At 44.2% G+C, this 14,034-nt stretch overlaps 1 protein-coding gene across 1 annotated transcript in view; it reads right to left on the bottom strand.

Moving 5' to 3' along the window:
* Positions 1-14,034, bottom strand: part of LOC109912552 (voltage-dependent P/Q-type calcium channel subunit alpha-1A-like) — a 547,201-nt gene that overhangs the window by 157,474 nt on the left and 375,693 nt on the right. The window contains exon 28 of the mRNA XM_048617794.1: positions 1,708-1,848. Within this exon, the coding sequence (XP_048473751.1) occupies positions 1,708-1,848 (141 nt within the window). The remainder of the gene's footprint in view (positions 1-1,707; positions 1,849-14,034) is intronic.

The raw sequence follows: 14,034 nt of genomic DNA, 5'->3' as shown, positions 1-14,034 counted from the left end.
CAGATCTTTGTAGAGCTGCAGCATAACCTTGCAGTTCTTAAACTCAATTGCCTGCCAATGAAAGCCAACACACCATATGCCTTCTTTATACCCTATCAACTTGGGTAGCAACTTTGAGGGATCTATGGACGTGGATGCCAAGATCTCTCTGTTCCTCCACACTGCTGAGAATCCTGCCATTAACCCTGTATTATGCATTCAAATTCAACCTTCCAAAATGAATCACTTCACACTTTTCTGGGTTGAATTTCATCTGCCACTTCTTTGCCCAGCTCTGCATCCTGTCAATGTCCTGTTGCAACCTACAACAACCCTCCACACTGACCACAACTCCACCAACCTTCGTGTCATCGGCAAACTTACTAATCCACCCTTCCACTTCCTCATCCAAGTCATTTATAAAGATCACAAGAAGCAGGGGTCCCAGAACAGATCCCTGCGGAACACCACTGGTCACCAAGCTCCATGCTGAATACTTTCCATCTACTACCACCCTCTGTCTTCTATTGGACAGCCAGCTTTGTATCCAGACAGCCAGATTTCCCTGAATCCCATGCCTCCTTACTTTCTGAATGAGCCTACCATGTGGAACCTTATCAAATGCCTTGCTAAAATCCAGATACATCACATCCACTGCTCTAACTTCATCGATGTGTTTTGTCACATCCTCAAAGAATTCAATAAGGCTTGTGAGGCACGACCTGCTCCTCACAAAGCCATGCTGACTATCTCTAATCAAACTGTGCTTTTCCAAATGATCATAAATACTATCTCTCAGAATCTTCTCCAATAATTTGCCCACCAAAGAAGTAAGACTGATCAGTCTGTAATTCCCAGGATTATCCCTATTCCTTTTCTTGAACAAGGCAATGACATTTGTCACCCTCCAATCATCTGGTACTACTCCAGTGGACAGTGAGGACGCAAAGATCATCGCCAAAGGGGCAGCAATCTCTTCCCTCGCTTCCCATAGAAACCGTGGATATATGCCATCTGGCCCAGGGGACTTATCTATCCTCATGTTTTTCAAAATTTCTAGCACATCCTCCTTTCTAACATCAACCTGTTCGAACATATCTGTCTGTTTTATGCTGTCCTCACACACGTCAAGGTCCCACTCACCGGTGAATACTGAAGCAAAGATTTGATTGCAGAAGCTTCGTCACCCTGCTAGGTAACATTGTCAGTGCACCTCCATGACGATGTTACCTAGCAGGGTGACAAAACATCTGCAATCAAATATACTGGCTCGGTGAACAAGTCTACAACCTCATTCACAACCTGAGCTACAAATCTTCTCAAAAAACTTTAAGCACATTTCTGCGTTACAAATATCTACTGCTATTCACTAATCAAGGCAGTAGTAAAATACTTAGTGAGTAAACAACTCTGCTTTGTATTTCATCGTTTTACCAAAAAATGCACAGTAAGTTCACAAGCATATGCTGTTCAAATGTGTCTTGCCTGTTCAATGGTGGCCCACATTCAGATTCATAAATAATGCATAATGTACTAGATGTTTTTGATGTAGATAATGTGTGGGTTGGTTGTTTATGTGGAACATCATATTTGATCCTATTACATCTTTTTCTATCTCACAATCATATAATAGAAACACTAAATTTCAGTGAAATTTCATAAAATATTAAACTGAGGGATAAAATAAACAAAAAATTGACTGTAATTGCATTTATTAATAAAACATACTCTGGCCAGCCCTCTCCAGTTGACACAGTGAAGAGAGTCAGTAAAGCCCATAGCACATTGTCATAATGGAACTCATATCGCTTCCACTCCCGCTTCTGTGCTTTAATATCACTTTCCCTCATGTAGACCAAGTACTGTCCTCTGAAACAGACAAGGGAAAAGAAAATTAAAATATAGACTTGTATTTACATATCTCCTTAAAACATCTCAAAACAAATCAAAGCATTTCAAAATCAAAAATTGAAATGCAGTTACCGATGTCACATAGGTTAATGCCACACAGTGCCAGTTACCTGGGTTCAATTCTACCCTTAAGCCATTGTCTATATGGAGTTTGCACATTCTCCCTGTGTCTGCATGGGTTTCCACCAGGTGTTCTGGATTCCTCCCACAATCCAAAGACATGCTGGTTAGGTGGATTGGCCATGCTAAATAGTGCATAGTGTCCAGGGATGTGAAGGTCAGGTAGGGATAGGAATGGGGGTGGGTCTGAGTGGGACGCTCTTTGGAGGGTTGGTGTGGACTTGATGGGCTGAATGACCTGCTTCCACACTGTAAGCATTCTATGATTCTATGAATGGGGGAGTTATTTTCTGTCAGCAACTTCCCACAAACAGTAATGAATAACTAAATAGTTAATCTACTTCTGGCTGTGTTGGTTGAGGGAGGAAAATTGATCAGGATACTGAAAGAACATTCCACTTTTCTTTTAAGATCCTATGGCACAAGTGGAAGTCTGCCTGCACTAGCAAGCAGACAGGTGTGATGTTGGCTTTAATGCTTTCCCTGAACTAAGTCAGAAGTCACACGACACCAGGTTATAGTCCAACAGGTTTATTTGAAATCTCAAGCTTTCAGTGCGCAGTCCCTTCGTCAAGTGAACGATGTGTGAAATAACGTAAAATGCTGGAAAAGTTCAACATGTAATGACAGCATCCAAAGACAGAGATAGCATTACATGGTGAAATTTTTTCACATTTTGAGTGGCGTGGCGAATGGTGAGAAATTTGTGAAATTATTTCTAATTTTCCCCTTAAGGTGTTCTGACTCTCACTAATGAGCTGCAAAATCTTATTTTTATTAATTTGCATTTCCCCATTTGCCCTCCTTCATCAAGAAACTAGAAGACGCTAATTGCTAATATGAAAGTTACAGCAATTACCTGATGCTATAGCTCACCATCTTGGTTCTCTTGGCCGTCGTCTAGCTCCACCATCACCACTACTTCGCTGCATGGTCTACGGACACTGTGCTCTTTTACCCTTCCTCCACCTAAGGGGCATTGCCAAACCACCAGATTCACCACATCATCATGGTCAATCTCACAATAACTCACACACCTCTTTGGCCTTTCAGGACTTTGGAGCTCAGCGACAATTCTGCTTTGCATGCTTCTGCCAGATTGCTTTGTGCACATGGACACACATACCTTATCGATCAACACAGGATGCATCTAATGATTGTTAGTTTACTTTCTGAGTGCTCACTAACTTTCCACTGACTTGGAGGTTTCCAGACTCTGGCCTGCATTGATTTTTTTATACACAGGCTCAAACAGCATTGCTGTTTACAGGTACTGTAGCTTGTCATGTTTCAAAACACTGAACAGTCAACAGAGTACAGGACCAGGCTACATCCGATATCATGCCCACAGCATGTGCCACCAGCTTTCACGGCAACACACTGAATGTGATTCCACCAAATAGCCATGTCTGAGAGTCAAAGAGGGCCAGTATTTAGTGGAATGAAGAGGGACTATGGCCTGTCAGGGGGTACTGCCACACTCAGTCAAGGGGCTCATCCAATCTCAATCCAAGGCTTGGTCATGGTCAGTCAGGTGCTTGGTCTGACCATAGTCTAGAGATCAGTGCCTTTGTAGACCAGGGATTGGGCTAAGATCAGTCGGTTAATCTCGTCTAACCAATTCAGGAAATATAGGTACGTTAGTCAGTGAGTTGTGGTGACATACATCCAAGGGTTGGGGTCTGTGCACAAACCTGAGCCAGCCTGGAGATTGGGTCATTGTCAGTTCTGGGAGGTTTGGATTTTAACAGTTATGGGGCTCATCAGGGGACAGTCCATGAAATCCTGGTGAAAGTCAGAAAGATCATGTCTGGGGCTTGGACTGGGTCACTTAGGGAATGACAATGGTGAAATAAAACAAAGGGTGGGATCTCAAACAGTACAAGAAAGAACAGGAAGCTGCAGAAGGGATGATTTGTATAGTCCACAATCATGCTAGTCTCAATTTGAGCAGAGTGCATGGCCAACAAGGACATGGCAACTTGCAAAGTGAAGGGTCCTGACAGTAAATGGTATACAATAACAGTAAGATAAGGGGGCTGAATAGAAATGGGGAGAGACTAATAGGTCAGTGGGGATGCAGATACAGTCACACTAAAGGGAACATGATGATGAATGGGAATGGGGGGGAGGCGGGAGGGGAGGGGAGGTGGTGGTTTGGGGAGGTGAAGTATCAACATTAGTCTCAGGCAAAGCCTGCAACTCCTGAGGACACAAATTCAAAATCTTGCTATGTTTGTACCCAACTTACCTGTACAATTACAAGACAAAAACACATTCTCACATCTAACTGTATGCATGCAATGACATCATCTGTGATGTTCAAGGGTGGCTTTTGTTTTGCCATAGGTGCTATTAAAATTCAAGTTTGATAACACTTAACTCCCCCAGTGTAGCATTAGCACTTTGGTTCTGCAACATACATCTGATGTGGAGGCAAAGCTTCCAGCCAAATTTTGTCCTGTTATTTCATTGCGATTGATATGAGGGATCAGGAGTACTGTGGTCTCCTCTACATTGGGGAAATGAAGCACAGGCAGGGTGACTGCTTTGCAGAATACCTACCTTCTGTCCACAAAAAAAGATCCTGAATTTCTACTTCCTTGCCACATCAACACACTGCTATGTTCTCTGGCCAACATCCCTGTCTCAGGCTTGCTGCAGTGCTCGAGTGCAAACTGGAAGAACAGCACCTCATTTTCTGCTTGGGATCTCTGCAGCCTTCTGGACTTAATAATGAGTTCAACAATTTTAAGGCTTGCCTACCTTTCCCCATGCTTTCCCCCATAACCCACATACCAGGCGTAGGCATCACAAGGGTTGCTACTACACACTACTGCACATTGTCAACCACTAAATATCCCCATTAGCAACTATTCATTCACCCAGACTGATCTTTAGCCACTCCTTTGTCTGCCCAGCTGTTTTGCTCTCTCTTTTGACTCTATCTCCACCAATCATTTACTCTCCACCCTCCTCCCTTCTTCTATAAAAGCCATCCTTTTGTCGAGCTACCATCAGGTCTAAAGAAGAGTCACTGGACCCAAACCGTTGACTCTGATTTCTGTTCACAGATGCTGTCTGACCTGCTGAGATTTTCCAGCAATTTCAGTTTTTGTATCAGGAGTGCTAATACTGATATCCTTTTCTATTTCCGACATTCTCCACAGATTACCTGCTTGTTCACAGAAACACTAAAAATAGGACCCGGAGCAATACATTCAACATACAGAACTCACTCCACCATTCACAAGACCATTGCTGATCCTCTATCTCAACGCCATACTTCCACACTCTCTCCAAACCTCTTGATACACTTACACTCTAGAAATCATTCTCTGTCTTAAGTACATTCAGTGAATTGGCCTTCATAGCCTTCTATAAATTTCACAGCTTCACTACCCTCTGAATGAAGAACTTTCTCTTCATCTCAGTGCACAATAGTCTACCTGTATCCACAGACTGCGAATGACCCCTTGTTCTGGATCACTCCCACCCCCTCAGCCAATGGAAACATCACTTTTGCATGGTCTGTCCAGCCTGCCAAATTTTTGACATTTCAACGTGATCCCTCTCTTCCTTCTAAACTCCAGAGAATACAGGCACAGTCAATCCAATCTCTCCTCAAATGATCAAGCTTCTCAAGAGCAACTAGGAAAGGCAATGAATGTTGGCAAGCCAGCAATGCCCACATCCCACAAACTAATAATTTTTTTAAAAACTGCCATCTTGGGATTCAATCTGGCCAGTCTTCTCTGCACTTCCTCTGAGGAAAATATATCTTTTCTTTAGTAAGGAGTTCAAAACTGCACATTGTAACAATGTCAGCCAGGTGGATCTCATTGAATATGAGATCCCTAATTGGGGCTGAAAATCTGGTCCAATCTGGGAGCCCTGGCTGACAGATAATAACAGGACAGTCAGACATCCTATGCACTTTGAGAGCTGGCTTTGAGGGAGCTGGATCAGTGTCATGGACTCTGCACATGTAAATAAAGGGTGACTTGGTGATAGAATACCAGCCTCTGTGCAATTATTTCAGTGGTGATGAAAGAAAACAGTGTAGGCCGGAAGAAATTTCACTCGCAACAGGTATCTTTGAGTTGGGGTAAGCATTTCTGGCATCATGCCGTTATTTGGGAAGCTTGACTTGTTTGATCCTGCCGTTGAAGACTGGGCCCTGTGGAAAGAATTTTTTTCAGGCAAATGACATTGCAGCTGATAAAAAGTACAAGTAATTCTCCTGACAGCTTGTGGTCCCACAGCTTTTTCCGTTATTAGGAGCCTAACTTTCCCTGAGGCACCAGATACTAAAATGTTTCAACAGCTGATGGATTTATTTAAGGAACTTTACGACCCCAAGCCTCCTTTAATTCTGAGACTACATCAGTTTTACTCAGCAATTCGAAAACCAGGGGAATCCGTATCAGGATTTTTGACACGGTTAAGATGACTGGCAGAGGCACGTGACTTTGGTTTAACCCTTAATGAGATGTTGGAAGACTGTTTGGTAGTGGGTTTAATGATGTAACCATGTAAAAGTGCCTACTAGCTGAAGCCCAACTTGACCTCAAAAAGGCACTACAACTAGCTTTATCATAGTAAAATGCGGCAAGTGGAGCATACGGGTTGCAGGGTATTCTGATGGAAGTGGGCACCCTGACCAGTCCGACTGAGCTTGGGGGACACCATTTGAGTGAAGGCAATTGCATAGCCTCACTCAGGACATATCCTGAACTGAGGGACTCTAGGTCACTTGACAACAAAACAAAGCCAAGCCTTGGTCAAATGGTTAAAATTTTCTTCAAGCCATTGCAGTTGCTGACAGTATGTGGACTCGAGTTATCAAGAGACCCACTAGACCTAAATTGTGTATGCGAAATCATAGGCCGGTATCTAGCAGAGTGGGGTGGAGCAGGTAAATTGCTTAGCAATATCCAAATCAGAATAACTAAATAACCAACAATCAATCAAAATAAACGTCTGGTTAAATGGTCACCCAGTTCTAATAGAAGTTGATACCAGCATGGCTGTTTCAGTGATTACAAAACCACTCTTTAACACTTTGGACTCCAACCCTTAAGTTTGTGCAAGACGTTGGCTAGACTGAGAACCTATACTGGGAACTTTTACAGATTAAGGGTATAACTTTGGTTCTGGTCTCTGACCAGATGCAGCTGGTTTAGTTACCACTGATTGTAGTAAAGGGCTCAGGCACATGCTTGATGGGGGTGAAATTGCCTGAAAAAGACTAACCTAGACTGGCTGAACAGTTTTTGATTAGAAAATGGCTGCCTGGATGAAGTCCTAATTAAATACCTGGACGTTTTTCAGGAAGGTCGAGGGATTATCAAAGGAGGCAAGGCCACCTTGCATGTTGACCAGGAAGCAATTCCACAATTCTGCAAGACTCACCCAGTGCCATTTGCCTTATGGGCAAAAGTAGAGGCAGAAATCAGAAGACTGGAAAGCAAAGAAATCATCAAATCAGTCCAGTTTGCAGAATGTGCAGAACCGGTTGTATCGATTGTGAAGCCTGACAGGTCAGTTTGCCTTTGTGGGGATTTTAAATGAATGGTAAACTGCTTCTCGCAGCTGGATAAATACCCAATCCCTTGCAGACAGGATTTACACGCAAAGCGGGCACGGGAGCTGTCCTCACGGAACTGACATGAGACATATGTTCGTGCAATAGCGGTCAGATGAGGATTCCTAGAAGTCTGCTACAATTAATAGCCATAGGGTAATGCATCAACTTATGAAACTCCTATTTGGGGTATCATCAGCCTGTGCAATTTTTCAGTGGATGATGGAGAACATTTTATGAGGTCTACCCCAGGTTGCCATTTACCTAGATGTCATGCTAATAACAGAGGAGATCAATAATGAGCACTTAGAGAACTTGAACATAGTCCTTAGATGCTTCTCCAAGGTCGGCGCACGCCTTAGAAGGAAGAAGTATGTGTTCCAGGCAAGACCGGTTGATACCTGTTGGAAGATAAAGTGAGGGCGTTCAAAGGTGCCCTGGTTCCCACGCCTGTACCAGAGCTTACGTCCTTCCTAGGGCTGGTGAATTATTACGTAAAGCTCATACATAACCTGGCTTCCACGCTGGCACCTTTGCATCAACTCTTAAAGAAAGGGTCAGCCGTGGAAACGGTCACGTATCCAAGCTATAGATTTCTAGTAAGTGAAGAAACAGCTATCAAGGTGTTGGCATACTATGGTCTCAAGCGAGATCTGGTATTGACATGAAATGCCTCCCTGTACAGCATCAGGGTAGTATTGACTCATTGACAGCCCAATGGAGAGGAACACCCAATAGTGTTTGCATCCAGGACTTTGGCTGACACAGAATTCCCAGTTAGAGAAGGAAGGTTTGGTGGTCATATTTGGAGGCAGGAAGCTCCAACAATATTTTTATGGACATAAGTTTGTAAAAATTAAGGACCAAAAACCCCTGCCAGGTCTACTTAAAGAGGAGAAGGCAGTGTCACCCATAGCTTCAGGCCGAATTCATCAGCAGGATCTAATTCTAAGTGCGTATAATTTATAAGTTGGAACACAGTCCAGAAGGCCAGATAGCAAATGTGGATGCACCGAGCCACCTCCCGCTGGCAGATGCACCACCAGTAGTACCGCCACTGGAAGGGTCCGACATGGTATTAAGTGTTCTCGACACACTTCCAGGCACAACTAACAATCTCAGACTTTGGATGCAGAAAGATCCAGTCCTGGCAAAGCTGAAACAACTGGTCATGACTAGGGAAACCTAAGTGAAATCACAACCAGAATTGAAACCTTTCTGGACCAGCAGAGACTGGATCACAGTAGAGGACAGCATATTATTATGGGAAGCAAGAGTGATTGTCCCAAGCAAAGTATGCTGCCATATACTGGCTGAACTCCAAAAGGATCATCCAGGGGTTTTCAAAATGAAGATGTTGGTGAGTAGTTCTGTCTGGTGGCTAGATCTGGATGCAGATGTTGCTGCATTGAGGGGCAGTGCCAATAGTACCAACAAGACAAAAATTACTAACAGCAGCTGTCCCACATTCATGGGAAAGGCCAGGTATACCATGGACTTGGTTACACATTGACTACGCAGGTCCTTTCATGGGCTCAAAGTTCTTAGTAATTGTAGAAGTCCACTCAAAGTGGCTGAATGTGCGTAGAGTTCATTTTTCAAACACGAGGATGACAATAGAGTCATAGTCATACAGCACGAAACACACCCTTCAGTCCAACCAGTCCACGCCAACCATGTTCCCAAACTAAACTAGTTACACTTGCCTGCACTTGGCCCATATCTCTCCAAACCTTTCCTATTCATGAACCTACCCAAATGTCTTTTAAACGTTGTACCTGTACCTGCATCCATCACTTTCTCTGACAGTTCATTCCACACACGACACTCTCTGTGTAAAAAAAATTAGCCCTCATGCCCTTTTTAAATCTTTCTCCTCTCACCTTAAAAATATGCCCCCTTGTTTTGAATTCCTCCACCCGAGGGAAAAGACACTTGTCATTCACCTCATCTATGCCCCTCATAATTTTATAAACCTCAATAAGGTCACCCCTAAACCTCCTATGCTCCAGTGAAAAAATAATCCCAGTCTTTCCAGTCTATTCTTATATACTAAATTCTCCATTCCTGGAAACATCCTGGTAAATCTTTTCTGAACCCTCTCCAGTTTAATAATATCCTTTTCATAACAGGGCAACCAGAATTGGACACAGTACTCCAGAAAAGGCCTCACCAATGTCTAGTATAACCTCAACATGACGTCCCAACTCCTATACTTAAAAGGTCCGAGCAATGAAGGCCAGCATGCTAAATGCCTTCTTAACCACCCTGTCTACCTCAACAGCCCTTCCAACTGTTCCAGAGGTCGTGGGTTCTTCCTCTCTGTCATACATTGAAGAAAGCTCGGAATGCAAGCTGGACACAGCAGATGCAGCCGCCTCAACGCTTTTGCTGCTTAAAGAGGAGAATGAATTGCTTCCGAGATGCTCTGGGCGCAAGGTTAAACATGGGCAAGGAAACCTCCTGCTGATTACCACATACCGTCCTCCCTCAGCTGATGAATCTCCTCAATGTTAAGCAACACTTAGAGGAAGCACTGAGGATGGCAAGGGCACAAAATGTACTCTGGGTGGGGGATTTCAACGTCCACCACCAAGAGTGGCTCGGCAGCAGTAATACTGATCGAGCTGGTCGGGTCCTACAGGACATAGCTGCTAGACTGGGTCTGCGGCAGGTGGTGAGGGAACCAACAAGAGGGAAAAACATACTTGACCTCATCCTTACTAATCTGCCAGCTGCAGATGCATCTGTCCATGACAGTATCGGTAAGAGTGACCAACCACACAGTCCTTGTGGAGACCAAGTCCAGCCTTCACATTGAGAACAACCTCCATCGTGTTGTGTGGCACTATCACCGTGCTAAATGGGACAGACTTCGCACAGATCTAGCAACTCAAAATTGGGCATCCACGAGGCGCTATGGACCATCAACAGCAGCAGAATTGTACTCCAGCACAATCTGTAACCTCATGGCCCGGCATATCCCCCACTCAACCATTACCATCAAGCCAGGGGATCAAACCTGGTTCAATGGAAAGTGCAGGAGGGCATGCCAGGAGTAGCACCAGGCTTACCTGAAGATGAGGTATCAACCTGGTGAAGCCACCAAACAGGACTACTTGCACACCAAACAGCGAAAGCAGTAAGTGATAGACAGAGCTAAGCGATCCCACAACAAATGGATCAAATCTAAGCTCTGCAGTCCTGCCACATCCAGTTGTGAATGGTGGGGGACAATTAAGTAACTCACTGGAGGAGGAGGCTCCACAAATATCCCCATCCTCAAAGATGGAAGAGCCCAGCACATCAGTGCAAAAGGTAAGGCTGAAGCATTTGCAGCAATCTTCAGCCAGAAGTGCCGAGTGGATGATCCATCTCGGCCTTCTCCAGTGGTCCCCAGCATTACAGATACCAGTCTTCAGCCAATTCAATTCACTCCATGTGATATCAAGAAATGGTTGGAGACATTGGATACTGCAAAGGCTACGGGCCCTGACAACACTGCGGCAATAGTACTGAAGACTTGTAATCCAGAACTTGCTGCTCCCCTAGCCACGCTGTTCCAGTACAGTTACAACACTGGTATCTATCCAACAATGTGGAAAATTGCCTAAGCATATCCTGTACACAAAAAAGCAGGACAAATCCAACCTGGCCAATTACCACCCCATCAGTCTACTCTCGCTCATCGGTAACGTGATGGAGGGTGTCACCAACAGCGCTATCAAGCAGCACCTGCTCAGCAATAACCTGCTCAGTGACGCCCAGTTTGGGTTCTGCCAGGGCCACTCAGCTCCTGACACCATTACAGCCTTGGTTCAAACATAGACAAAAGAGCTGAATTCCAGAGGTGAGGTGAGAGTGACAGCCCTTGATATCAAGGCTGCATTCGACCGAGTGTGGCATCAGGAGCCCTCGCAAAACTGGAATCAGTGGGTATCGGGGGCAAACTCTCCGGTGGTTGGAGTCACACCTGACACATAGGAGGATGGTTGTGGTTGTTGGAGGTCAATCATCTCAGCTCCAGGGCATCTCTGCAGGAGTTCCTCAGGGTAGTGTCCTAGGCCTAACTATCTTCAGCTGCTTCATCAATGACCTTCCCTCCATCATAAGGTCAGAAGTGGGAATGTTCACCGATGATTGCACAGTGTTCAGGCCCATTCGTGACTCCTCAGATACTGAAGCAGTCCATGTTCAAATGCAATAAGATCTGGATAATATCCAGGCTTGGGCTGACAAGTGGCAAGTGACGTTCGCGCCACACAAATGCCAGGATATGACCATCACCAATAAGAGACAACTGTCCCTTGGCATTCAATGGTGTTACCATCACTGAATCCCCCACTATCAACATCCTGGGGGTTACCTTTGACCAAAAACTCAACTGGACTCACCACATTAACACAGTGGTTACAAGAGCAGGCCAGAAGCTGGGAATACTGCAGCGAGTAACTCACCTCCTGACTCCTCAAAGCCTACCCGCCATCTACAAGGCATAAGTCAGGAGCGTGATGGAATACTCCCCACTTGCCTGGATGAGTGTAGCCCCAACAACACTCAAGAAGCTTGACACCATCCAGGACAGAGCAACCTGCTTGATTGGCACCACATCCACAAACATTCACTCCCTCCACCATCGACGCTCAGTAGCAGCAGTGTGTACCATCTACAAGATGCACTGCAGTAAGTCACCAAAGATCCTCAGACAGCACCTTCCAAACCCACGACCACTTCCATCTAGAAGGACAAGGGCATCAGATATATGGGAACATCACCACCTCCAAGTCACTCACCATCCTAACTTGGAAATATGTCGCTGTTCCTTCACTGTCACTGGGTCAAAATCCTGGAATTCTCTCCCTAATAGCATTGTGGGTCAACCCACAGCAGCGGTTCAAGAAGGCAGCTCAGCACCACCTTCTAAAGGGCAACTAGAGGTGGGCAAGAAATGCTGGCCAGCAAGCGACGCCCACATCCCACAAATGAATAGAGAAATAAAAGAGGCATGCTACTGTGTGTTACATGCCACCCCTATTAGAGGCAGAGTTGGAAGAACCTGACCCAGTGCTAAAACACCCCAGGAGGAGATACAAAGAAAAAGAACCAGCCTATGTCCTTGTACTCAGAGGGGGAGAGAGGTAGTGATTGTAATGAGATCAGCCACATGGACCTCATAGAATACGAGTTCCCTGACTGGGGCTCTTAACCTTGTCTGATCAGGGAGTCCAGGCAAAAAGATAACAACAGCAGTCTCAGACACCCTGTTCACTCTGTGAATTGGCTCTGAGGGAGTTGGATCAGTGTCAAGGGCTCTCCACGTGTAAATAAAGGCTGACTTGGTGACAGCATACCGAAATCTGTGGAATTATTTCACACACAAAACTCCAGTTGTGGTCTCATCAAGGTCCTATATATTTTCAGTAAAAATTCCTTGCTCCTGTACTCAAATCAACTTGCACTGAAGGCCAACATACAGTTACCTTCCTGACTGCTTGCTGCATCTGTGTGCTTCCTCTCAGTGACCAGTGTACGGGGACATTAAGATCCCTCTGCACAACAAAATTTCACAATCACTTAAATAATACTCTGCCATCCTGTTTTGCCTAACAAACTTTACAGTTATCCATGTTATACTGCATCTGTTATGCATTTAAGCACTCACTCAACTTGCCCTGAAGGCTCTATACATTCTCCTCATCACTTACAATACCACCTAACGTTGCATCATCAATATACTTAGAGACATTACATTTGATTCTTTCATCCAAATTGTTGGTATACATTGTAAGTAGGTAGGGCCCAAGTCTCAAATCCTGTGGTACCTATTTGTCACTGCATTTCTCTCTGAAAAAGATTAATTTATTCCTATTCTCTCTTTCCTGTCTATTAACCAAATCTCAATCCATACCAATATATTAATCCCATGTGCTTTTATTTTGGACATTAATCTGTTAAGTGGAATTTTATCAGAAGCTTTCTGAAAATCCAAATACACAATATCCACTGGCTGTTGATTATTTATTCTACTAGTTACATCCTGAAAAAATTCCAATAGGCTTTTCATACATGATTTCCATTTCAAAAATCAATGTTGACTTTGAGTAGTACTTTTGCTACTTTTTAAGTGGTCTATTAAAACAAACTTTATAACAGACTCCACTATTTTCCATGCTGCTATTATTAAGTTAACTGATCTGTAAGCCCTGGTTTTCTCCCTCCCTCATCTTTTAAATAGCAAAGTTACATTTACTAGCCACCAATCTGCCAAGACTATTACAGAATCTATAGATTTTGAAAGATGGCAATCTATGCGTGGCCACTTCAGTGCTTGGGGGTTCTTTGTGGCCTTGCTGAATATAAGATGATAATGTCAAAGAAGATACCAATTTCAACATTATCACTAAGCCCAGAAAAAACACTAACCTCCAATGGCTGCT

This window comes from Rhincodon typus, chromosome 38, assembly GCF_021869965.1.
Source record: "Rhincodon typus isolate 14 chromosome 38, sRhiTyp1.1, whole genome shotgun sequence".
Lineage (NCBI taxonomy): Eukaryota > Metazoa > Chordata > Chondrichthyes > Orectolobiformes > Rhincodontidae > Rhincodon > Rhincodon typus.
This window is presented reverse-complemented; position numbering and strand designations above follow the sequence as displayed.